The sequence below is a fragment of the Syngnathus scovelli genome, chromosome 1, assembly GCF_024217435.2.
Source record: "Syngnathus scovelli strain Florida chromosome 1, RoL_Ssco_1.2, whole genome shotgun sequence".
Lineage (NCBI taxonomy): Eukaryota > Metazoa > Chordata > Actinopteri > Syngnathiformes > Syngnathidae > Syngnathus > Syngnathus scovelli.
Window position 1 is genome coordinate 20,482,354 of NC_090847.1, and position 23,081 is coordinate 20,505,434.

The window sequence follows — 23,081 nt, forward strand, 5'->3', positions numbered from 1 at the left end:
TTAAACTGCCATTACAACCTTTTCCCTGTTATGTGATGCCTTAATTAGATGAAACTAAATTTAGAAAACTTGGTGTTCGTCATTTCTTGTGCCAGGACAAGTGGAGTAATGTGAGAATATCTCTAAAAGGATAGAAAGATGCAAAAAGCTACTTTGATGATGCCATTGCATATTTCTGGAATACTCTGAATTCTCTGCTGTATATTGCATGAGGTTTTTTTTGAAAACGAAAACTACGGTATTTCCTGCTTATTGATTATGTGAAGCAATACACAACATCAACATATGATACACAATACTGAAATGACAAACTATAGTTACACAGCGGTCAGATTTTTTTTTTTACTCATTTGTTTAATCAGGAATGCAAATAAACATTTTTGGGGCCGATTCCAAATCTGCAACAGGTTGGGTTTTTTTCTGAATCGTTACGCATTACTTTCTACCTTGAGTATGTACCTCTTACTTAAGTAATTATTTGGAGCATTACAAATTATTTTCACTCAACCCGCCACTGGTGAATTTGTGGCTCCAAGTTTCAGCGGTGTTTTGACCATGGCAATTAATTACTTGATCGGGAGAACAGATGTCCGCGATTAAGCTGTCGAACCTTTTGGCTGAGCAGTTTGTGTTGTATGTGTTTGTGTACACACACAGTTAGTCTTACTGTGACTAACATCCTCCTTCTTATTATTCACCCACATGCAGATTAAATCATAATTGGAGTCAATGACTCACGTCTGGAGTCTTTAATAGCTCTACTGGGACATTCTTTTGGACATCACAACACACACACGCACGTACGGACACACACACTAAAGGGATGTGTAAAACTACGGAGTCATCACCGCCACAATACACAGTGGTGGCCCAAAGATATGACATTGCAAGATATTTATTCCAACAATAGTATTGTTGTTGTGATAGTTGTCAATTCTTGTGTAGGGATGTTTCTATTAGGCCTCGTGTAGCTAAAAGATGTTATATAAGTCAGCATGGTGCAGTACCGTTTTTCACCCTGCCAGTAACAACAACGATAACTCACTCGCAGTGCTAACCAAGACCTTTGTAAAGGAAGTTTTTATTGTTTTTATACATAATTGCTATTGTATTGGTTTTCATTAGATTCTGCAGGTGTATGTGAAGGCTGTGTTGTGGCTGAGTGGGAGAATGAGTCATTGTTGCTCCCGTGAGATGCTGTGACTCACTCCTTTTTGTCATATGTCTTCAAGGACCTCCAAACCTGGTTCAGTTTGTATGGAACACAAAATCTCTTCTTCATTTCATAAAAGGAGGGAGACATGTCTTACGAAACGTAAACTGGCTCCTATCATGAATGATGAAATAAAACCAGAAAACGTGTCATTTACAAACATTTGAAGACAAAACTGCTGGTGGCAAAAAATGGACATCTACAGACAATAGGTGGGTCCAAATCGGCTCGATAGAGAACGAACGAGCGAGATAGATGGATAGATTAGACGCACTGTTGTTGGGCAGGCGCTTTTCTGTGCACCCGCTGTTGCACTAACAACAGATGGATGGACTTTGTGGCCACTGAAAGCTATCTCAGAGTAACTGCGCACTTCATAAACACAGAGTGGGAAAGAATAAATAACATACCATTAAGGTGTCCTGCAGCTGAAAGAGGAAGTATTTACCTACATGGCAAAGGAATGCATTGGAAGACGAAGGAGTGTTTTTTTCTAATCCGGCCATGTTGGCACATGATGAACCCTAACCCTAACCCTGTCTGCTGCCACCACCTCAATTTTCAGTGTTTTCTCAACAGCAGGTGACATTGTTTCTGCAGACAGATCTACTCTGAATACTCGAGGTGGGTGGATCGGTCCACATATTGATAATGGTAGCTTTTGGTTGCCAGTAAGTGGGTTTTTAAGTTTCTATTTCATGTGCACTGCTACGTTTGTTTGAAACCGATACCTCACACCACCTACGACCTTAGCGCTAATCTGGGCGGTCACGGAAGAGAGCAGACACACATTGCTCCCACTCCCCCTATTTTGTTAAATGTTGGCCGAACTGCCTTGTGTCTTCGGTAAATTGTTTTGCATTCAGTACGTGAACCTGATGAGTTTTATTTGATAGCAGTTGATGAATGAATGATGATGTGAAGTCTCTTAAATCCTCATTGAGATCGCAACAGTTTCCTGTAATAATATAAAATCACAGCGTTTTATGAACATGACAAATAGTTTGGGGAACAGTGGGACTGTATTGCTCATTAAACCACAGCTGAGAAATATTAAAGTTGGGGTGAATTAGATCAAGCTTGTTAAAATTACTGTTATGCTTCACCTGAACAATTTTATTGCCGGATATGATTATCTTTTTTAACCGCCAGCGAGCTTTACAGATATCAGGCAGTCGTATTTTCTAAGCTGTTTGAATAAACTAAGAAGTAAAGAAAATGTTTTCGGAGGAAGTTGAGAGAAGAGAATGAGTTTGTAAAAGAATTGCAAGGAATTTGTTAAGAATAATGTAAATGAGATAGATGGATAGAGGCTATAAATTACGAGTGACAGTGAGATAGAGTGAGAGAAAGAGAGAAAGAAAGAGTATATAATTCTGATGGTTGTAGCTTTAAGCTATCAAAACCCCACAATAAGGAACAATAAGGAACAGAAGAAATCACATTTAGAATTGAACTATTGAGCACGTTTAACTGTTAATTTAACAAATTATAGCGGATATAATTGGTGTTTTTGGCTGCACCTCTGGAAGCACAGTCACCACCACAGCAGATATCTGACACCACGATGACAGCAACTTTTTTTACTTCAAGAATCATTTCATGTATTTTCTGAGGTTATTTGAAATAATGGCCAACATGTGGAAGTTGTGCTTATCCTGTGTTTCCTTCACGCTCTCTCTCTCTCTCTGTCTCTCTCTCTCTCTCTCTCTCTCTCTCTCTCTCTCTCTCTCTCTCTCTCTCTCTCTCTCTCTCTCTCCCCCCTGCTTACTTTCATCTCTTGGTCTTGTTTCTCAGTCAGCGGTTGCCAGGGGTAACTGACATTAATTAATAAGACAATCGAATTCAGTGCTTTTCTTATTGCTGTTTGCCTCTGTAAGCCTTTGTTTGTCCAAACATTGCCGGTAATGTATTGCAGTTTGTGTGGGTGGGCATTTATGCAGGAGGGGGGTGACAGCTCTGTCATTTTTTTATATGATGAAATATATTTCACATAGGTACAAATCACTTGACGCAAAAATACAACGTTTAAAGGCAAATATATTTTGCACATTTAAGAGCAATGTAGAGAGAAGTTCACGCATTACTAAAAGAACAGTGCATGAGCATGACAAAAGCATGGAGAAGTTTCGCGTAGTCTGCTTGGACCATAAACCTCTTTTATGCCCAAATGGACAGTAAAGCAACAAGAAGGAGAATCACATTATCGGCAATGTAACATTTAGAATGGAATTGAGAAAGAAGGGGGGGGGGGTTGAGTAGGGGAGGCCCAGCTGTTTTATGTTCCCCGAGGGAAGGCTCGCTGACCCACACAATAGAAAACAAAGCCTCTGATCTAGAAAGAGGCATAAACACCAATCCACAGTGGTATGATCCATCACACATGCATAGATATCGGCCCCCCTCCTCGGCATCTGCAGTTCCCTGTACACACACACACACGCACGCGCACACACACAAACACAACTTGACTTCATTATCTGTGTGCTCTGCGATCACAATGTCAGGCGCAGCAACCATGGTAACAAAAGAGCAAGAGACCGTTTGGATTCGCAGCCACTTCACACCAACGCATCATTAACGTCATTTAACTCTCCCCTTGGTGAGTCTGTCGTTTTCTTTTGCCACCCCCTCTCTCACGCCCACCCCACCCCTCTCCATCTCTCCATAAACCAAAGTTTGCATATTTTACAGTCTAGCCCTCTGAAGCCTCTGCTGGTGAGTCACTCCTCGTGGTAACTTGTCACTTTACGCGGTCTGGCACCCTCATTACCACAGCTGCTGCATCGCTCTTCGGGAGTCGCCAAAGGGGTCAAATGGTGACATTTGCACATTTGTCCTTCTTTGTACATGAATGATTCAGTGCACTGATTTCAATGCAGAGCGATGTGTAATAGGAAATAAGCAGCAGGAAATGAACCACGGTTCTCCAGTTCAACTAATACCTGTTCTAGTACGCAATATACCACGTAAAGAGATACATTCATGAGATATTCATGTATTTTACAGATAGATAGATAGATAGATAGATAGATAGATAGATAGATAGATAGATAGATAGATAGATAGATAGATAGATAGATAGATAGATAGATAGATAGATAGATAGATAGATAGATAGATAGATAGATAGATAGATAGATAGATAGATAGATAGATAGATAGATAGATAGATAGATAGATAGATAGATAGATAGATAGATAGATAGATATGCACATGTAGAAACAAACAAACTATTGGAATCATGGGGATAATTGGTTTAAAAGAGGAAACTATCAAATTAAATCGTTCAATTTCAAAATATATCAATATTGGCGCGATGTCATTCAAGCTTCAAGCTAGGACAGATGTACTGCATTATCACAAGCAACGTGAGAAGAGTCGCAGTTCAGTCAACGGGCAATTACTAAATCTGCAGCGCCGTCTGGTGGACAAAGGCAGTGCTACACATACAAAAAACTAAATTAAATACAGAGTTTTCTTTTTACCTTCCTTTGATAAATAATTATCAATCATCATTATTTATAAAAGAAAATCGTTGTATCTTCAATGTCAACAGTGGAGTAGTCGTCTTGAAAGCGCTAAATATTACATCTATTTGAACATTCCACTTATGATCACATCTGTTGTGACATTAACTTGACCCACTATTTCTGAGCAACTTGCCGTTGAACTTTAGTGAGCTTTCCCAACATCGAGACTCTTATCGTCACGTGTTACAAGAGATGAACATAACAGTCAGCTTCCTGATTATACCAGTAAGATAAACTGGAGAGATTTTGTCCACTACTGAAAACCTAAGGAAATAGAGATGATCCTCTGTCATTTGAATGAGGGTAAAGAGAGAGAAGTGAAGAAAGAAGTTTTTGAGGAAATGGTGGTCCAACTAGAGTGTCAAGAAAAGACGAAAGCATAAGCAAAATAGTCAACTATCTAAAGAGCCAACAAAGCGCTGGCTTGAAAGACAGGAAGGAAGTCAAAACCTGAGAAAAGTAACTGAAACCGAGACAGCAGACGGTGTTTGTTTCTGGCCCAACTGAAGAAACCTGGAAATTTGAAAAGTCATATATAGGTGAGGGGGTGGGGCATTGTCTGCACAAACACATTATCAGTCTTGCTAAGTCCAAACTGTACACCTACAAACTTGTAAACCTTGGCGCAGTGTGTATCTTTTTTCCCCCCCACAATGTAACACAGCCAGCAGTCTTGAAAATTTTAAAGCCATATAAAAGTGGACTCTGACCTTTATGAGCACAAAAGATAAACTCTGTAATCAGTTTGACGGTGAAAAGATGAAAGGCCTGGGAACAACATAAAAAATACACAAGAGTCTTTATTCAGATTAACACAGCACTTCACGATATCACCAGCAGGGTAAAAACGCAGCACACAGCCCAGTTGTTCACACTAAAAATTGTTCTTTATAGATGAAACACATCCATCGCTTATATCCAATATACTATTTATTTGTGACATTGTATGATATACAACTTCTTAATAACTGTTTTTACAGCAGACAATCCAAGCTCACTGTTGTGCGTATTGGCTTAAGGGCGGATGTCAAAGTATTGCATTGTGACTAAAGGTCAACTGATGAACTCTGTTGCCAATGTCACGCCAATAAAACAAAGGCAATTGAATTCACAGAATGTGTGACAGTCCTAACAACACACACCTCTTTAAGAACACAAACTCAAAAATACATAAATGAATACTTTTAATTCAGCCAAGGCAGGACATTTAAAAGATGTTAAAGGCTCTTGAATTATACGGCATTCATTTAACCTGGGTGTACCTAATATATGGATGGACACACTAGCTCTTTTTCACATTTACTGATTGGTTGTACAATTGGTTCGTTCAATAAATATCAATAGTCCAATTTGGTCCTTTCAATATTTGTCACGTGTGCCAATGGTGAGTAAACCAGCTAAGTGAAATACCAGAAAAGGATGGGGAAAATGCTGACAAAAGCAGTGGAAATAAGATTTAGAAACTTAAAATTGAACTAAAACCAACAACAAAAGACTTGCATAAAAGAATCTTGTCGCTCACACTGTCTGTGCTTCCATTCAGGATTAATTGATTTTGGGGCTTGGTTCAAAGAATAGAAGATCCCCAATTGATTTTTTTTTTACCATTTGGTATAGTTGTGAGTCCAATACAATGTACCCAAGTTAAAAATGTATTTTTTTTTTTTTTTTACCCAAATTATTATTATCATCATTATTATTATTTACAGTGTAGGTTCCATGTCACCCCCCTCTAATGACAGCAAGTTCCATAAAACAGATAGCTGGACAACAAATGGATGTTAGATATTTATAATAGATATTTTCATGAATGTAAATACTGTGTGTTGACAACAAGCTGTAAACTAGTTTGCCACTAAGATTCTTTGCAACGATCAGACGGACGGCAATTGCATGGAAAAGAACACAGAATATGGTGGAGGCATAGCATGGGCGCGGGCACGGATGCTTTCAATTCAAAAGCTTTACGTCTAATTAAAAACGCTCAAAATACTTCTGATTCCATCTTCAAGAGAGCATCACTGTCTCAAGACTCTCAAGTCTACACAAACCTTCAGAGTAAGGTGCATGGTTACATTGAAGCCCTGAGGATCCTCCATTTGAGGATTTCTTCCGTTGTGACCTGAGCAACTAGGTGAGGACTATTTACAATGTTTTTTATTCCTGCCATGCTCTAACCCGCACGTGTCATTCATTGGAGGCTAAAGCACACAAGGCTTGAGGCCACACACAGTGTTGAAGGCACATAATGACAACACACAGAAACAGAATATAAAGTGCTGAAGCGGCTTGCGAGCACACGTGAGATTTGTCAGCAACAAGAGTGTCAGTGAGTCTGTCAGTTCATCTGTTTGTGCGTTGTGGGGAAATTGTCCCGAGGCAGGCATTGAAGCAATTAAAGAAGAAAATGTCCCCAGTCTTAAAGCATGGACTCTGGCTAGCAACGTAAAAAGCTGTGACAAATCAAATCTCATTATATTCCCTGAAATAATTAGATTGGTATTTCATGCTTTCTACAAACAGCATCTCTCATCATTCACATCATATTTTGATGTACTTTTAAACAAAATGAGTTTTTGTTGTTTTTATTAATTAATAAAACTAGTAATTTCCTTCACAAGAAGTAAAAATTAAAACAGGCTTCACAATGTTTCAAGTATATCTTAAAACAACAGTTAGGTGTTCACATAACAGCTTCTGCATGCAGTAATGTTTGCTCCTGCTCATAGTGGCCATTAAACGACTTCTTAATGTACTTTCAGTTTTAATAAGAGCACAGTGCTTTGCATAGATATATTTTAAATTGAGTTTACACCAGTTAGTTTTATGTGTACAATATAGTAATTGGTACAATTACTAAAGAGCAAATTCAGAGTCAGTTTGCTTGGTAATTCTTAGGACGTGATTTCTTCGAGGGGTTACCATGGCGCAAATGCTGCACTGAAAGGATATTAATTGTGCAAGAAAACTTAATAAATCACTGAAGTATATTTTTGACACTAAACACATTTCACGGAATGGTATCAATCTAGACTCAGGCACATCTTATGGCAAGTATGAACTGGAGGAATGAATACAAGCCGGTCAAACTTGTTTGTTGTGGTGCCGCTTACAGTCACCCAACGACTGTTTTAAATCACTCTTCTCTAGAGTCTGTTCTTCTAAACTCTTAACAATGTTTATGATGCAAAGGCTTGAGCCACACTGAATTTAAATTGGACAAGCCATGTTTCGGTAAGTGCATAGTATGTTACTGTCGTTCTGATACGTCATAGTCCAATAGCCTATCTCAAATTTAGGGTTGGGACCTAAAACCGATTGCAGATTCATTTTAATTGAGTCACTGAGTTTGAGAAATATTTTTCTAATTTGGCTCAAGGTGTGGGAAATTCTGCAATAAAGAATGGCATTCATAATGTTTCGCAATAATGAATACAATTATTTATGATTAATGCACTCGACTTTAGCCACCTTCTACGTTAAAGACACACTTCCAAGCGTAAACCAAAAATGCCCGCGTACTGCCTTGAGTTGTCGGCAGTGCATTTGCAGAGCGTGGCAGAAGACAAATACAAACGGTGAATCAGAATTGAGTCAATATGCTCGACGATAAATGGACAAGTCAAGTGGTGGCCCAATCCCTGCACGGTCACGTCTGACTTAAATAAAACGAGGGACTTGTCGCGGTGATGTTAGGAGGAGGTGACATCTGAGGTTTTCCTAATGACGCTGGCCCGCATCTCGTGAGTGTGGCGGCTGGGTATGGAAGATGTAAGAGAGTTCTGGCTGTAGGGCGTTGGCCAGACGTCGCTGTGATAGCTGATGAGGGGGTTGGGGTCTCGCGTGGTGGTTATTCTGCACCGGGGTTTGCTTCCTCTAACGAAGGTGGCCATGCCAGGGAGGGAGGAGGGGGAGACCTTAAGAACTGACCTGCTGTGATCCCGCCTCCAGGCTGGATTGACACTCTGTGAGTCACAGGAAAGGACGGGAAATTACAAGTATGCTCAAAGTGCTCGTAAATAAAAATACATAAGCGTGGTGGCTGGTGGCCATGTCTGACTTATGTACGTATGTGATGAAACTGGGCTTGAAACAGAGGTCATAAATCAAGCTTGTTTTTGGACATTATAATTTCATTAAACTTGGAAATTAGTTAGTATATTGTCACTGTTTATTTTGGGGGCAGGAATACTTTCAGGCAATTTAATTAGTGTGTGCATGCTTCTCTGTTTCGTTCGATGCAGGTACATTGGACCATAATGGAAGGCTGTTAATGTTTGATAACAAGAGTTCCTGGACAAGGTCATCCCCCCGTGTGTGTGTGTGTGTGTGTGTGTGCGTGTTTGCATTTGTCTAAGAGTAGACTCACCTGTTGGGTGTCCTCAATGTCGCTTTCTGTATCGCTACCTGTAAAGGAACTAAATTAAAACTTGCACACAGCAAACGGCGCATTTTGAACTGTGCACTGGGAATGGAGAAAAAGAGACACAACCTGAAGCCTGACAACTACAGCTACACATATGATATTGATTCAAAGCCCATCTCGTCACCCCTCCCCCGCCCATCAAACACAGCGGATCGATAACTGCTGCCGAGTGATAGACTCAGCTGTGCCTTGGATGACTGGTCAAAAAAGCAAGAAGAAGACACCTGCCACCACAACTTACGGTGCCAAGTAGAGAAAGTCAATGCAGAAATTCAGTTCAGGAATAACAGAAAATTGAGCTTCAAGAAACCGCATAATTTAGGATGTCACAAAATTTTAATTTCACACTTGGCTTATTACCCCAAGCTGAGAACACTAAACCACTGTTACTCTGATATGGTCTGTTTCACAAGTTTCGGCACTCCGTTCCCAGCTTTAGATAAGATAAGACGAATGCTATACTGTGCTGACATTGAGGATGAATTACATAATTGTTTCATTTGCCCTCGTGTTCAACTAAACATCAATAATCCAAACCAAAAATGAACCACGCTATCTGTCTCAAGCTTGTGTTGTTGATGCTTTATAAATACAAGAAGAATAAAGAAACAAGACCGGCAACGATACTGTACTTGAGAACGACTACCAATTTACTAACTGATTATGTCACAGAGTTACGCAACTTCTGTCAACAATTCAGCTATGGTACAGTTCACTTTGACTGTGCTTCTTTTTAAGGCATTTGTGAAGAACTGTTTACAGGGGGTTGAACCGGTTAGTCACATCAACTGTACTTCTCCTTGTCAACATTTAAAGCTTCAAACATCTGCCTGTATGGAAATTAGATGATTGCTAGCTTTGGCTATTTTGCTGTAGAAGATTGGCAACGCTCCGCAGTTGAATTGTTGCTCAATTTCGGTTAAGATTTTAGAAAGTTTATTCCATGCCACTAATCTCCTTGTAACTGTCCCACAAATGAGGTGAAATGTGACATGCCGGTGTGCGTTCTCACCGTCATAAGAAGACACTGGAGAAATTTGAAAAGGGTACAAGTGGGAGGAGCTCACAGTCTCCTCTTCATTCTCTGTTTTCACTTCAATCGTCTGACAGACAAATGGTATGAGCTCGCTTGAAATCACATGATCTTCATCGGGAATATCTGCACATGAACACAGAAGACAATAGTGTGACTCTTCCTGAAAAGCAAACGTGCTGAATTCCCTTTGTACAATTCTATTTTTCATATTAAAACTGTTAAAACTATTAAAACCTCTGCAACTTACAAGCGGGAGATGTTTGATACCACTTTTTTTTTTCAGACCGATACCAGTATGAGTTCAAATCTTGAATAGTCACCGATACCAAGTGCCGATACCGCGAGTATTATATACATATAATGCCCCCCAAAAATAAATGACAGATAATCTGAAATAATATTGAAGATTATTATTATTACTATTTATTCTATATAGCAATTTCCCTTAAAATTACATGAAATTGATGACTATGTTCTAGATGCAAATTTCTAGTTCCTGTTTGTAAAATGACCACAAGATGGCGGCCGATACCGATATCAGCTGCCATCGCGAAGACAAATACCTTGGAATAAGGCTAATGTCGGTACTCGCCCATCCCTATTTACAAGTATTCAAAATGTGATATGGACTACAGTACAACGTGAGAACAATTTAAAGCGCTGTTATGGCACCTTTGGTTGTAATGGGTGGCTCTTCCGCATCCTGCGATTCCTGTTTGAAGTCAACAACTTGTACAGGATGAAAGAGAAGAGGTGTCCTATCAAAAGATGGAGACGATACCTGAGAGAGACAGAGTGGGGGAAAGGAGGTGAAGGTAAAGACAGGGAGTCAGTATCGGAACTTACACCGATACAGTCGACTCAACTGTGTCAGCGTCATAGTGATGGATGACCTAGACACAAGAACATCATTTTAAACGCTTGAATCCAAGACAATGTCTGAATATCATCAACCATATCAATAGGATGCCTAGAAAAGGTATCATCAGAAACTTAACTATCGACTTGCTCATAAAGTATTTGTTATTAATGTTCAAGACCCCAAAAAATCCACAATAAGTGGAACTGAGAAACATTGCCAGTGTGCCTACAACATTTTGAGGAACTTAACAGCAAGTCGTCCAATGTGAAACTGTACGGCAATCTTACAGCAGTGACCTAATAACATTGAACAACGAGCACTAAACAAGCATGTCGTCACATATAAACTTCAGTTCCAGATAAGCACATTCTGACGGGAAACGTATGCTGCACTTCCTTAGCAGTGCTATCCCTATTGGTAGCAAAACATAGGGTAATTGTGTGTTTTGGTCATTTGTGTTGTGTGCAAACAAAAAATACAGTGCTGTCTTAACAATGCTGTGCTTTGCATGTCTGTGTTTATCTACCTCTTTATTTCCTTTGGGCCTACTCTCTTTGTTGGTCCTCTTCTTTCCTAAATGCATACCCAGAGGAAAACACCTTTCAGATATATCAAGGAAATATCATATCCTTTCCTGAGTACCCAAATAAAATTACAGTGAAAGAGTGAGACGTATCGTAGGACTTCAATTCTGAATGAGACCAGAATTTTAGAAAGGTAAATCTCTAACATTGCACAGAAATCCACTTTGAACCTTTTCAAACGACTGTTTTAGGAGTAAGTGGTTACACCTTTAAAAAAAGAATAGGTACGCCAAGTCATTGATGTCCAGCAGCAAGACTTACCTTTCCTTAAACCTCTCTCTGAAGATGACAGCATCTTGTAGACTCTGAAGGCATTTGTTCCCTTTTTGTTGCTTTTATCCTTCACCTCCTCGATATCAGGCAGGCTGTTCATCGCACAGCGGAAATTTGCCTTCCAGGTCTTTGGGTCTGGTTTGTCTTTTCCTGGCTGGTATTTACCTTCACGTACGCAGATGAGACATAACACATGGCACCAACTGAACATGACGCTTTACAACAAATGAGCATTGTATATTATTTTTTTCTCCTGCTACTCCCTCATTACATTAAAACTTTTATTCCCCCTAGGTACTGTGCAGCTCTCCTCAATTTATTATTTTATTGAACTTGTATCATTTGAGAAGGATGAAAGCAGATTCATTTGAGGATCCTACCTCCAAAAAGGGCAATAAAATATCGGTAAATATTGTTATCTTATTTGATAAATGAATCGTATCTAAATTTGCGTAAATCTCTGCCTCCATTTGATCACGATGTTATTTGACTCAAACATGAATTAAGTTTTGTACCAGATTTAATTTTCAGTACTGACAAAAATAAAGCCAGCGTGTTTACCAGTATGTATGGCCCAGCGCATGAAGAGAGGAGCATCTTTCTCCAAGTCCCAGCCGTGGCGAGCAGCGTGCATCCAAGGGATCTGGAAGATTCTTTTTTCCTAGACAAAGCACCATCACCAATGTTTTTCTTCCCAGTGTATTTACAATGTAAAACAGCGCTAAATGATTTGTTGATTTATGATCAAAATCATAATTTCAGATAATGTGATTTTGTGTTCATCAAAGCTGTGTTTTACAAATCAAATCAAAAGCCTAACCATTTTCAAAACCTTGAAAAAATGACAGAATCCCTCACACTCTTTCCTGTGCTTGCATTATTCAAGTCATATAGCTGTAAAGGTTTTGATGGTAAGATATAAATTTTCTGTCATGTTTGTAAATGTTAATGTAGTAGTAGATAGTCAATAATAACTATTGTACTGCAGCGTGATTTGAAGAAAATCATGAATCAAATTGAAATTGCAAGATGTCAGAAAAAATCAAATTCAAACGTTTTCTAAAATCGTTAGTCACTTCAATAGCATCAAGTAAACTATATGTTTACAGAAGTCAGTGTCAGCGAAAGTACCGGCACTTACTTCGTTCACCCATTTGAGGCCTGGTATCTGGCAGGAGTTGATCTGTTCTTCCAACCATGGCCGCATCCTCATTCTATCTACAGGCATTGTGGTATCTGAGCAGAGATATATATACACATGCACATCTGCACATATTGGAGGCATATGGAACATATTTGTGCAAAGTATGCAAATGCATTGTCGTATTTAAGATCCAATTATGAATATATATTAAAAGAACAATCGTGAAGTTTAACCAACCCCAAGCGCATTTCGTTTGATTTTTCTTTTTTTTGGTTTTTTAAATAATGTTTAGTTGCAATGCGATCTGATCACAGTCCGCCAGGCCAGATAAGCCAGTGGCACTCCCATTTAGTGGCAGAGCATGCCAACTGAACGGGTCGAACAAGGTGAAACACTATCATACACGCCAGTGCATGCTGTCCATTAAGTGTCTTTAAAAGTCACAAATCTGAAAAAAAATATATAGTAGTTCACGTTTCAATGTAAGTACTTAAGATCGATACAATTATGGTTGAACCATTCTCTAACGTTTACGCTTATTTGAACCGTGTTGGTAGATTGCACAATATGGTACATTTACGTGTTGCATAAGTTGTGCAGAAGTGCAGATTAAATAAATGCAACAGTGCAAAAGTTCCGAAAACTATTCATACTTCACTATAAACGCTCTTCATTTTCCCGAGAAACACAGTTAAACTCTACAAAACGTTGATTAAAAAATGCACATTTCACAAAATCTACAATGAGAATCATGAGCGTATTTTTTGGAAGTCTATGACAACACCACAGCCGCTTATGCCTTTAACCAATAATATTAGTCACTCATGGCCAGAGGCAAACAAGCTGAGCCAAAAGTGAAAATAAAAGCTAGTCCACGCAAACAACGCGAGCGTAAAAGGAGCACTTTCGCTTACAAGACGAGCAGCGATCCGTCGAGCAGCACGCAAGAGAAGTCTGTCAAAAAGTGAAAGGTAGCAGCAGCAGTGGCGATAATATGCGGAAATTGTGTTACCTGTCGAGTTTGGGCAGCTTGTTTCAGAATAACATGCAACACTAGCGTGGCGTGGGGATTTTTTTCAAAGGACATAGGTGCTTTGGCAAAAAAAAAGGGAAAGTGAGAGCGTTGTTCGATTGTGTTTCTGGTCCAGAACGAAAGCAAAACAAGGTTAGCCAGGGTAGCGGGGGCAACATTGGATGGAAATCCCCCTCCTACTTCCCCTCACGCCAACGCGGAAGTGTGTGGCCCTTAAAAGATTTCGATGGAAGATGGCCCACTTGGCTCGTTTACGTTTATGACTTGGTACACAATGCGATTTTCATGTAGTGAAACAAAGCGCTGTGATGCGTATTGAGTCGACAGGCATTAAAATAAAGCTGCACAAGCGTCTTCATGAATTCAAAATAAAAGCTCAAAATGTTCTGCCAGATGCGTCGTCTGATGTGCACAGACGATCTATGTGTTGGATTTTCATTTTCACTTCCTTCATTGCTGCCGCTCTCGACGCTATGCAGCTTTGCTCTGCTTTCAGTATGCAGGAAACGAAAGTTGCACTAAGATCCTATTTTTTGACAGTTAAATTCAGCGCGCCAATTCAACCAGTATAGTCAAACCAATGTTGCTTCTGAAGTTTACGTTAACCCGCCCCCCCTCATGTAATTTCCATATTTCATGCTAAACATAGACAGTATATGAATGAAATCAAGTCATGCACACAAAAGTAATAAAAGTAGAAATAATCAACAATCAATCTGTATTCAATTATTTTTCCATGTTTTTATTTTTGGAGTACATGCCGCCCGATTTGTCTGGGAAATCAAAACTCAAATTTTCAACTGGCAGGTTTCCCAATCAAATGAAATTAAGAAATACGTTATAGTGTCCGTTAACAATGCAACACTTTAGTGTGCAAACGGCCAAGTCTCTTCTTAGATACACCCGAAGTTAAAAAAGTTGTTAATTTTTTTTTTTTAACAATTTAGACATTGTCCCCACCCCCATGACTTAATGTACTGTCAGTACTCCTAAATCTTTAAAATTGTGTTGTGAAATGTTCAAAACGCCAAAAAGCATTACAGAACTGTTGAGTAAAATGGAAATGAAAGTAAAAACATTACTACAAACCAATAGTTTAAAATGAAATGCAGAAGCCCGTTGATTGTGCTCCGCTGTCACAATCACTTTATTTAGGGAAGTAAAGGTCTTTGGTTAACATGGAGACAATGCAGGGAATCTGCTTCTTGCCAGTGAAGCCGGGAAGGAAGGAGTTGGATTCGAAGTGCGTTGCCACCTTGTAGTTGACCCGAGTCATGATCTGCATCAGTTCCAACTCGCCTTTGAATCGCTGCAACATCTCGCACAATGCCTGCATGAACCAGGAACCATTTTGCGTGTTCCTCCAAGAGTAATAGCCTGTTGGGTCGTTGTCATAGTATTATTAGTATTAGTACTTTAGTATTTAATTGATGCGTGATGTGTTTTCACAGCCGAGTCACAAAATTCCCATGGAAAATCTTATTGCTGGTTACCTGGAGCTGTGGAATAGGCATACAAGAAGTCAGCCTCCACAGGAATCCTCTCCGATGTTTGCTCTTCAACACTGTCGGTTTGGAGGCCCGTCCCACCATCCAATTCCGAACCACGGCATGCCTGAAAGATGTTTGTTCTTTCAAAATTACTCAATTCAAATAAAATGAAATGGTCCGTAATGAGTTTAGGGATACACTTTCAGAATTAGACTGGTGGGGTTGGGGCATACATTGTATAATCTACAGCTTTTGTCATACTGAATGCTACCAACTAAGCAACTTTGTCACTTTAGTCACGGCTCCGACCTATTTGAGTGGCTATTTTACAAATCAAGTGGTGAGCAACAAAATCTAGTGCTATCAATTTCTTTTCTTTTTTTTTTTTTTTTTAGATCTTGATAGAACCCTTTTTTAAATTTAAATTTCTCTGGCCAACAGACAAATTGAAAATGTAATTCTTCTCTATGGTCAGTAGAGGGGATGCACGCTTCATAAAATCAAAATGACCTCTTTGGTTTTCTCCACTTGAGAGAAGCAAGCCATTATACACGTCTTTCTGAAGTTAATATCAGAAGCAGCGGCATGTTCCTCCCTTACCGGCCTGCGTTTGATGTTCCCCTGTGCTCATTTTCTCATCCATGTTTTCACACCTCTACTCGAGCATATGTTGCTTCGGAGAAGCTTAAATTACATGTAGCAACCATCAAAGTGATCCATGTGTATTAAATTTTTGAGCATGGTTAGCCTCCTTGTTGGAAGTGCCGCCTGAGCACCGTGCCCCCCTCCCACTCCACATGTTGATCAGCCATCTCTGTGGAAAATTACAGGAAACGTCTCCCTTGTCCAAAATGATATGATCCCATAGAAAACATTAAAACTAAAATGGTCAGCAGTTGAGTCTAGAATGGCTATAAGGCCCAGACTGTTTACTAACCTGTATAAAGAAGAGCTTTGGTTTTCCCACCAGAGTCTTGCAACGATGTCCTTTGAAAGGTTTTGTCAAATTTTCAAGCATTTCAAATCCATCAGTTCCAAAAATCACACCTTCTTCACCATGACTTAGCAACACACACACAAACGATGCATTGCGGCTGTGGTCCTCTTGGGATACTGCGGAAACAGACACAAAGAAACAACACAGAGTGACATTAACTAACCAGCATTAATTCCTACCTATTATTTATTTTTTTAAACAGCAATTATCTGTTTCTTGGCAATCAATATTCCAAACACACATTAGAGTTACACTGATAATAATATAAACGGAATAACAGAAAGAATAAAATCAATTACCACTTAACATGAGACTCATCATCTGCTTTACAGTCTGATCAGTGGCCACTTTAATGGTGTAACCCAGTTCCTTAAAAGTCTTCATGGCAAAAGCAGCATCGACGTCCGTCCCGTTACGAGTGCTCATCCCTGGGAAGAAGATACATGAGTAGAAATAAAGTCCATTGAAAAACTGCAGGACTTACTTACGACAGGGAATAAAGAGGAATATTTTGGTGAGAATTTGGAGATCCAAACATATTTTTTCCCAATTAAGTTTGGCCCGCATCATTAACTGAGCAGACATACTGTAGGCACAGTGTATGTGACAATTTCCTTTTCACCGCTTCACGCCTAAGGTGGAAACAGGCCTGACTGACAGTTTGGGGGGGGCGTAAAAAATGTTGAACCATGATTCACAAAGCATTCGTCAAAGCGGCTATGAACTGAATTAGACAGCCGCGTACCAGACTGCTTTAATGGGCGTATTTACTTGTGCTTTTGTCGAAGTTCTTATTGTTGATAATCAGGCAGATTCCCATGTTTGGGTAGTCCATCTTGTAATGATATGGGTTGTGGGCTGACGCTTTGCTGATGGGAACAGAGTCTGTTTCCGCAGCTTCATTACTGCCATTCGATGGATTCGTCCTAAAAAAGATCCACAGTTGGAGTCATGAACAACATTCGAGATGGTAAAGATGAGGTTGGGAAACCTGCTGAACAGCTTTAAACTCAAATGTTCCCTTTAACATGATTTGGCAGCTCAATAAACCCATTGAAAGATTTTGTCAGATAGGTGACTCAGTATGGCAGCTGGTTTTCCCATTAATGGAAAAAAACCTCAACCATTGGCACACAATTACGTTGAGCGTTTGACAGCTTTTTAATACACATATAATTACACAGCAACACGTGACAGTTACAAGATAAATGTCAATAATTCATGTTTTAATTTAATAGTTTTTAAAAATTGGAATGAATCACCCCATTGAATTAAAAAAGGGTGACCTCCAAATATTATTGAATTGCTTGATTTATTTACCTGCACTGTAAAATATTTAGACCCTATAAAAGGTCTAAACTTTCACTGTAGTTTCTTTACATCTAATGTTCTATGACGTGGTTATTTGTAAGCAGACAATCAGTGTGCCATAGGTACCTTTTTGAAAATAGTTTGAAGGCGTCTATAGTGTCCTCAGACTTCTCCAGAGAACCAGCATCTTTATTTGCTGCCATGGTTTCTTATTACTGAAATAAGAGTCAGCTGAAATGTGAACACACAATCCATGATAAAATTGTAAAATTAGTGGAATTGTTCAAAACAACTTTCATGAATGTTCAACTAATATAAAACAATTAAATGTGGATAAAATAGCTGTTTTTTTGTGACATTGTGTAGGGGCAATTGATTACACAAAAAGCCGCTTAATCATGTGAGGAATGGGAATAAACATGTCACAAACATGACTACATTCCTATACAGTTGAATTAGAGGTGGGAGGCATTTTAAATGTACACTTATCAAGTTTATATTATTCAGACAAAAAGTTATTTTCAGTTATGCAAACGCTTTACATGTAATTAAAATATAAAAATAGTTGGCAACTAAATAAAATTCACAACACATTTTAACTCAACATTAGAATCTTGATCAATGATTTGGACAAAAACGTGAGGTGACGTTTTACACACAGTTCTTGCCAAAAAAAAGACACTTCCGTGTGTGATTGTGCTGCTGGATAGTAAATGATTGACCTGATGACAAAAATCGAAAGACAGTTCAGATAGAGTACCTTAGAAGCGAAAATCTCATAAATATAGTTGATTTTTCCCTGCCTAGGTGTTCCCTGGTAAACACAAGTTTGGGAAGCATTTCCTGAAGAGACTATGCTGAATCAGGAAGTCGGATAACTTAATAATTTCCAATCATTACAGTTATTGGTGGGTATCATAAATATTAACAGTTAAGCACAATTTATGTTTTAATCGTACTGCTCAAAAGTTAAGACGTCCTGTTGATCTCTCAATATTGTCGCATTACTACAGTCGTACTGTACTATTGCGTCTGGGCCAATCATATGAATGACTTTTCTTTCAATTTCACTGTATAACACAAACACTTTGCAGCATAAAGCGTGGAGTTAAATTTATAACGAAACGAAAGGGTTTGGCAAAAAAAATTACACAAGTAAAGACAAAAATAGTACGTACTTACGTGACGCAACTCAAGCGCTACCTACGGGAAAGTCGAGAACAACCTGAAACGCTCAGCCAATTAGACGCCGATGCAACTTGGACGCAAGCCTCAACGGTTGACTCAAGTGAAACCTGATTGGACAACGGTTTGACTGAAGAGACACGCGATTGGGCGAACAAGAACTAATCGAATCGCAGGGAAAATCTGGGTGAGACGTTTTCGAAGTTTTTATTTCTTTTACGAAGTCATAAAACACGCACACGATTGTTGCTGGAACAAAAAATTGGCTCATTTACATTTAATATTAGATTTCTATACAATAAATAAGCCTTATGCTACCATTCTATAGTTTGAAAAGACACATTTCGTCTTGATATTTGAAAAATATTGCATTTATCATTACTTAACCAGGAATAATCTGTGAATCCTACACGAGTTGTGTATTGGTATAGGACTCCACTGTCCAGCACATTATTTATATTATCAGTTCTTTCTCCAGATTGTTATTGATCAGTCTCGGCTGGTCCTGTGCTCCTTAAATGTTAGGTCTCCAGTCGTTGAGCTGCTACACTGGATGTACCATACTGCAAGAGGAAGAAGATAGAGAATAACGTGTCAATGTGGGTGCTTATCGTGTTTTCAAGTGCAGCAGTTCATACGGTCTCTTTCTCTTTCGGATGTGCAGTCCGGTAGTCCAGATATACTTGGGTGAGTTCTCTAATATCTTTGAGGAAAGCCTGGCTTCTTCTCAGATCTTCTAATCTTAGTTTGAGGTCATTTTTCTCTTTTTGCAGCAAGTCCACGAGCCGCTCCGCCCTATTGGATGATACCATTGAAATTATTACCTGTACTGTATGAAACTGTCAGAAAGACAAGCACTCCTGTGACATCAAACTTAATTTATTGAGATTAGTGAAAATGGTTGCATTAATCTTCTTAATTCTTAATAAAAAAAATCTTTATTAAATTTATAGTTGATTATTTGCTGTATTTGGGATGGTGTTTTTCTCTTAGAAATGCCTCACCTTATTAGCTCATGCTTGGCATCCAAAAGTTGCTGTGTCTTTGTACGTATCATGGAGCTCACCTGACACAAAATAACAACAAAATGAAGCAAATGTGCTTTATTAACATAAAGCGATCATAAACACGTTCATCATTCACAGGATTTAAGTTGTACATATAATTTATAAGAAAATGCTAATTAAATTTGAGACTTATGTTATATATCTATTATTTCTACAACTGGAAAAAAAAAAGTCTCTGACAGAGATTGGTTACCTTGGAATTTTCCCGTTTCAGAGCCTTAAACTCTCTATTTGAGGCCATCTGAAAGAAAATTGCAAGACCAAAATATAACCTTTCAATTTTGGAATAATTGTGTACTGTGAGATGGCAATACACAACAGCTCCTCCTTTTTAAAAAAGGAGACTAACCTTTTCAAGAAGTTGTTCCTTGACACTGTTGGAGAAACAATCAATTGATTTCTTGACAGCATTAGACTCGACAGAATCCCTGTAAGACAAAGTAAATATTTTTCCCACAAGTCATTTTGTCACCAATACTTACGTGAGGTTTCAAGTTGCAGACATTTCTATTTATACAAACTGCTCTGGTTAACAATTACGGGTACCTGTACTCATCACAGAAATTGAGGAAGGCCTCCATCACCACTTCCAACTCTGTTCCTCCTTGAGATTTTTTCCTTTTCTTCCCATTTCTTTGGACTTTGTCTGCTTTGTTAAAGAAAAGATGCATTACGTGTACAGTTATAATTAATGAAGGAATTCGAAAACCCATCTGACAACTGGAAACACTTTTGGTTGTCATTTGGCCAGAAGCGATTAAACCAAGCCAGATGCTATAAAAATAAATTATTTGTGAAGATATGTACATTACATGCACATGTCATCAAATTTAAGAAATGTACATTTTAAGTCATTAGCCCTTTAGAGTACCTCTGGTCAACTTTTTTGAGGGTCTCTCCAAACTTTGGATTTTTGCTTTCTTTCGACTTGGGTTCTAAATAAATCAAAACAAAGGACAGGATTAGAACAAGACGATTCGCTATCAAGAACATTGAACCCGAGGTACATGAGTACCCAGCTAGTGTCCTCGTCTGTGTCACCATCAGAGGACAGGACTTGATTTTGTCTCCTTTTGGTGCAAGGGACGGTGTCTGATTCTTCCTGAGGACAGACATTTGGCAACAGCATTGTCATCAACTACTGGTAAACCAAATTTCAGATACTCAAATTCTCTGCAAAAAAAAAAAACACTATTGAAGAAGACAACATTTTTACTGTACCTGTGAACCTCTCTTCTTTTCTATCTTTGCCGGTTCATTTTTCTGAGGCCTAAAAGAAAGGGGGAAAAAAAATCCACAATTCTTGTAGTCTTTTTATTGATATTGTAACAAAAACCTCAATCAAATGTGTTGACAAGTGAAAGGACAAAGTCACAATTAACAAATATCAATGTGTTCTTTAAAAATTGTAAAAATATTGAAAAATTACTTTATTCAGAATTATGCTGTGTGGGCGATGATATCATGTCTTTTAATAATGTTTTGGCATTCACCAAGTTTGATAAACACTGTGATTTGCAAGTATTAGTTTAGTGGTTTACTCCGCAGAACCCACCTGGTTTTGACCACTTCATTAACTTTCTTTGTGACGTTCTTTCCCACTTGACTTTTTGTCTTCTGGGGCTCTTTTGAAAGGTTTAAATCATCTTCTATGGCAGTACTGTGCAGAGGGTTACCTTGGAGACACAAGGTAACATAAGTCTGTCATTCATTGTTACAAACTGTGGCTTCTTACAGCTAAGTCCAGAAGTAAGTTGGCTAAAGATGAATACAATCTTAATAGTGACATAGACCGACCTTTTAAAGACTCACCATTTTTTTCCTGTAGCCCTTCTAAGAAACTGGCACTACCAATTGTAGATTGGTTGCCAGAGTCCAGAGATGATGATTTCTGGATGCCAAACAAAAGGACATTTTCTTTCATCATAATGAATTGAGTAACATATTTATGTGAAGATCACAGTGTATTTGTATTTCAAGTCACCTTGTTGCCAACTGGTGCAACGGGCGCCACCTTGACACTTCTACTCTTTCGGGTACTGTGGAAGCAAGGCATTTAAGTATTTTTCACTTCATACTATTTTAAATTCAAAGTTCATGGTTAGGAAAATTAGGTAATGTTCAACATTATAGACAACAAGATTGCCTTAGAAGAATAAAACTGAAAACAGGTAATATACACTTGAACTTCAATAATTCCCAAGCACTGGAAATATTGATGTTCTAACAACAGTTACATCTTTTTAATGGTATTTTGTGTTTACTTGCCGCATTCTGCAGGAGTTAATTAATAAAACAATATAAATATGACGTTCATGTTTTTTAGGCAACACATAATAAAAACAAATTAAGAAATAAACTCCCAAAAAATCTACGAACCTTTTTAGGTGGCTAAAGAACACACATTCCCTTCAATACTAAAAAGAAACATGCTACAATTACTTAAGTGAGGCAATATATTAAACAGTATAACGACGCAAAACAAAAGGCATCAATAACGGTATAAGACATTGTTTGTAGGTTTACAAGGCATTGTTGAATGCGCGTACTAGCCAGACATGATAAAACATAACATGGTCTTATTTGTAAACTTATCTCACCTCATCTTGGAGTTTATAGTACGAAGATCGAACTACAAGTGTTTACAAAATAAATCCAAAATGACAAATCTTCCCGCAAAATCATTTAAGTTCCGGGTTGCACCATTCGCATTTACAGGGGTGTTTAAGGGCGTGCGACAACGACAAAACGGAAAAATAAAAATGATAAAATAATAAAATGTCAAATTTGAATCTTATTTAATATATTATCAACACTTGTGTTCTTATTTTAATATGCTATTAGAAAAGTTTTTGGGGAACAGCACTGTGGTCTGTGATGCGGAAAGGTACGTACATCTTATAAAACAGTCCGAATAGGAACAATG

The 23,081-nt window shown here is 38.5% G+C and overlaps 3 protein-coding genes and 1 long non-coding RNA gene across 11 annotated transcripts; 1 reads left to right on the top strand and 3 right to left on the bottom strand.

The window, feature by feature from the left end:
• Positions 1–5,527: 5,527 nt before the first annotated feature.
• LOC125977129 (interferon regulatory factor 2) lies at positions 5,528–14,131 on the bottom strand. Of its 4 annotated transcripts, none has more exons than XM_049733424.2 (10): positions 14,085–14,131; positions 13,070–13,164; positions 12,490–12,589; positions 11,917–12,093; positions 11,598–11,644; positions 11,076–11,102; positions 10,882–10,990; positions 10,186–10,332; positions 9,117–9,154; positions 5,528–8,712 (listed from the first exon to the last, which is right to left on the bottom strand). In XM_049733424.2, the coding sequence occupies exons 2-10, from the start codon at positions 13,154–13,156 to the stop codon at positions 8,440–8,442; spliced, it is 1,005 nt and encodes a 334-aa protein (XP_049589381.1). In that variant the 5' UTR covers positions 13,157–13,164; positions 14,085–14,131; the 3' UTR covers positions 5,528–8,439. The 4 variants fall into 4 exon arrangements, with proteins under 4 accessions (XP_049589381.1, XP_049589460.1, XP_049589538.1 ...); XM_049733503.2 differs by lacking the exon at positions 14,085–14,131 and adding an exon at positions 13,987–14,039; XM_049733581.2 differs by lacking the exon at positions 11,076–11,102.
• Positions 13,066–19,208, bottom strand: LOC125977455 (caspase-3-like). Of its 4 annotated transcripts, none has more exons than XM_049734075.2 (8): positions 19,086–19,208; positions 18,030–18,134; positions 17,364–17,518; positions 16,892–17,020; positions 16,533–16,708; positions 15,599–15,719; positions 14,085–15,482; positions 13,066–13,164 (listed from the first exon to the last, which is right to left on the bottom strand). In XM_049734075.2, exons 2-7 carry the CDS (start codon positions 18,104–18,106, stop codon positions 15,253–15,255), a joined length of 888 nt encoding a protein of 295 aa, XP_049590032.1. In that variant the 5' UTR covers positions 18,107–18,134; positions 19,086–19,208; the 3' UTR covers positions 13,066–13,164; positions 14,085–15,252. The 4 variants fall into 4 exon arrangements, with proteins under 4 accessions (XP_049590032.1, XP_049589953.1, XP_049590121.1 ...); XM_049733996.2 differs by having other exon boundaries at positions 19,082–19,182; XM_049734164.2 differs by having other exon boundaries at positions 18,030–18,118; positions 19,082–19,154.
• Positions 13,892–15,781, top strand: LOC125977592 (uncharacterized). Its single transcript, XR_007484691.2, has 2 exons — positions 13,892–14,043; positions 15,557–15,781. It is a non-coding gene; the product is annotated as an uncharacterized lncRNA (long non-coding RNA).
• A 68-nt stretch (positions 19,209–19,276) lies between the features above and the next one.
• Positions 19,277–23,006, bottom strand: cenpu (centromere protein U). Of its 2 annotated transcripts, none has more exons than XM_049733869.1 (13): positions 22,756–23,006; positions 22,140–22,194; positions 21,968–22,046; positions 21,711–21,831; positions 21,377–21,425; positions 21,171–21,257; positions 21,027–21,090; positions 20,702–20,801; positions 20,505–20,583; positions 20,349–20,396; positions 20,093–20,154; positions 19,727–19,883; positions 19,277–19,651 (listed from the first exon to the last, which is right to left on the bottom strand). In XM_049733869.1, exons 1-13 carry the CDS (start codon positions 22,758–22,760, stop codon positions 19,610–19,612), a joined length of 948 nt encoding a protein of 315 aa, XP_049589826.1. In that variant the 5' UTR covers positions 22,761–23,006; the 3' UTR covers positions 19,277–19,609. The 2 variants fall into 2 exon arrangements, with proteins under 2 accessions (XP_049589826.1, XP_049589757.1); XM_049733800.1 differs by having other exon boundaries at positions 20,702–20,804.
• Between the last annotated feature and the right edge of the window lie 75 nt (positions 23,007–23,081).

Excerpts from the sequence above, each read along its gene's own strand:
- LOC125977129 (XM_049733424.2), bottom strand. The coding sequence starts at position 13,156 with ATGCCTGTAGATAGAATGAGGATGCGGCCATGGTTGGAAGAACAGATC. Across the intron at positions 12,590-13,069 it reads GCCTCAAATGGGTGAACGAA|GAAAAAAGAATCTTCCAGAT; the intron begins GTAAGTGCCGGT and ends TGCTTTGTCTAG. Across the intron at positions 11,103-11,597 it reads GGCCCAAAGGAAATAAAGAG|GTCATCCATCACTATGACGC; the intron begins GTAGATAAACAC and ends TCTTGTGTCTAG.
- LOC125977455 (XM_049734075.2), bottom strand. The coding sequence starts at position 18,106 with ATGGCAGCAAATAAAGATGCTGGTTCTCTGGAGAAGTCTGAGGACACT. Across the intron at positions 17,519-18,029 it reads TTCAAACTATTTTCAAAAAG|GACGAATCCATCGAATGGCA; the intron begins GTACCTATGGCA and ends GATCTTTTTTAG. Across the intron at positions 16,709-16,891 it reads GATGAGTCTCATGTTAAGTG|TATCCCAAGAGGACCACAGC; the intron begins GTAATTGATTTT and ends CTGTTTCCGCAG.
- cenpu (XM_049733800.1), bottom strand. Across the intron at positions 20,155-20,348 it reads TGAAACGGGAAAATTCCAAG|GTGAGCTCCATGATACGTAC; the intron begins GTAACCAATCTC and ends ATTTTGTGTCAG. Across the intron at positions 19,884-20,092 it reads GCCAAGCATGAGCTAATAAG|GGCGGAGCGGCTCGTGGACT; the intron begins GTGAGGCATTTC and ends ATCATCCAATAG.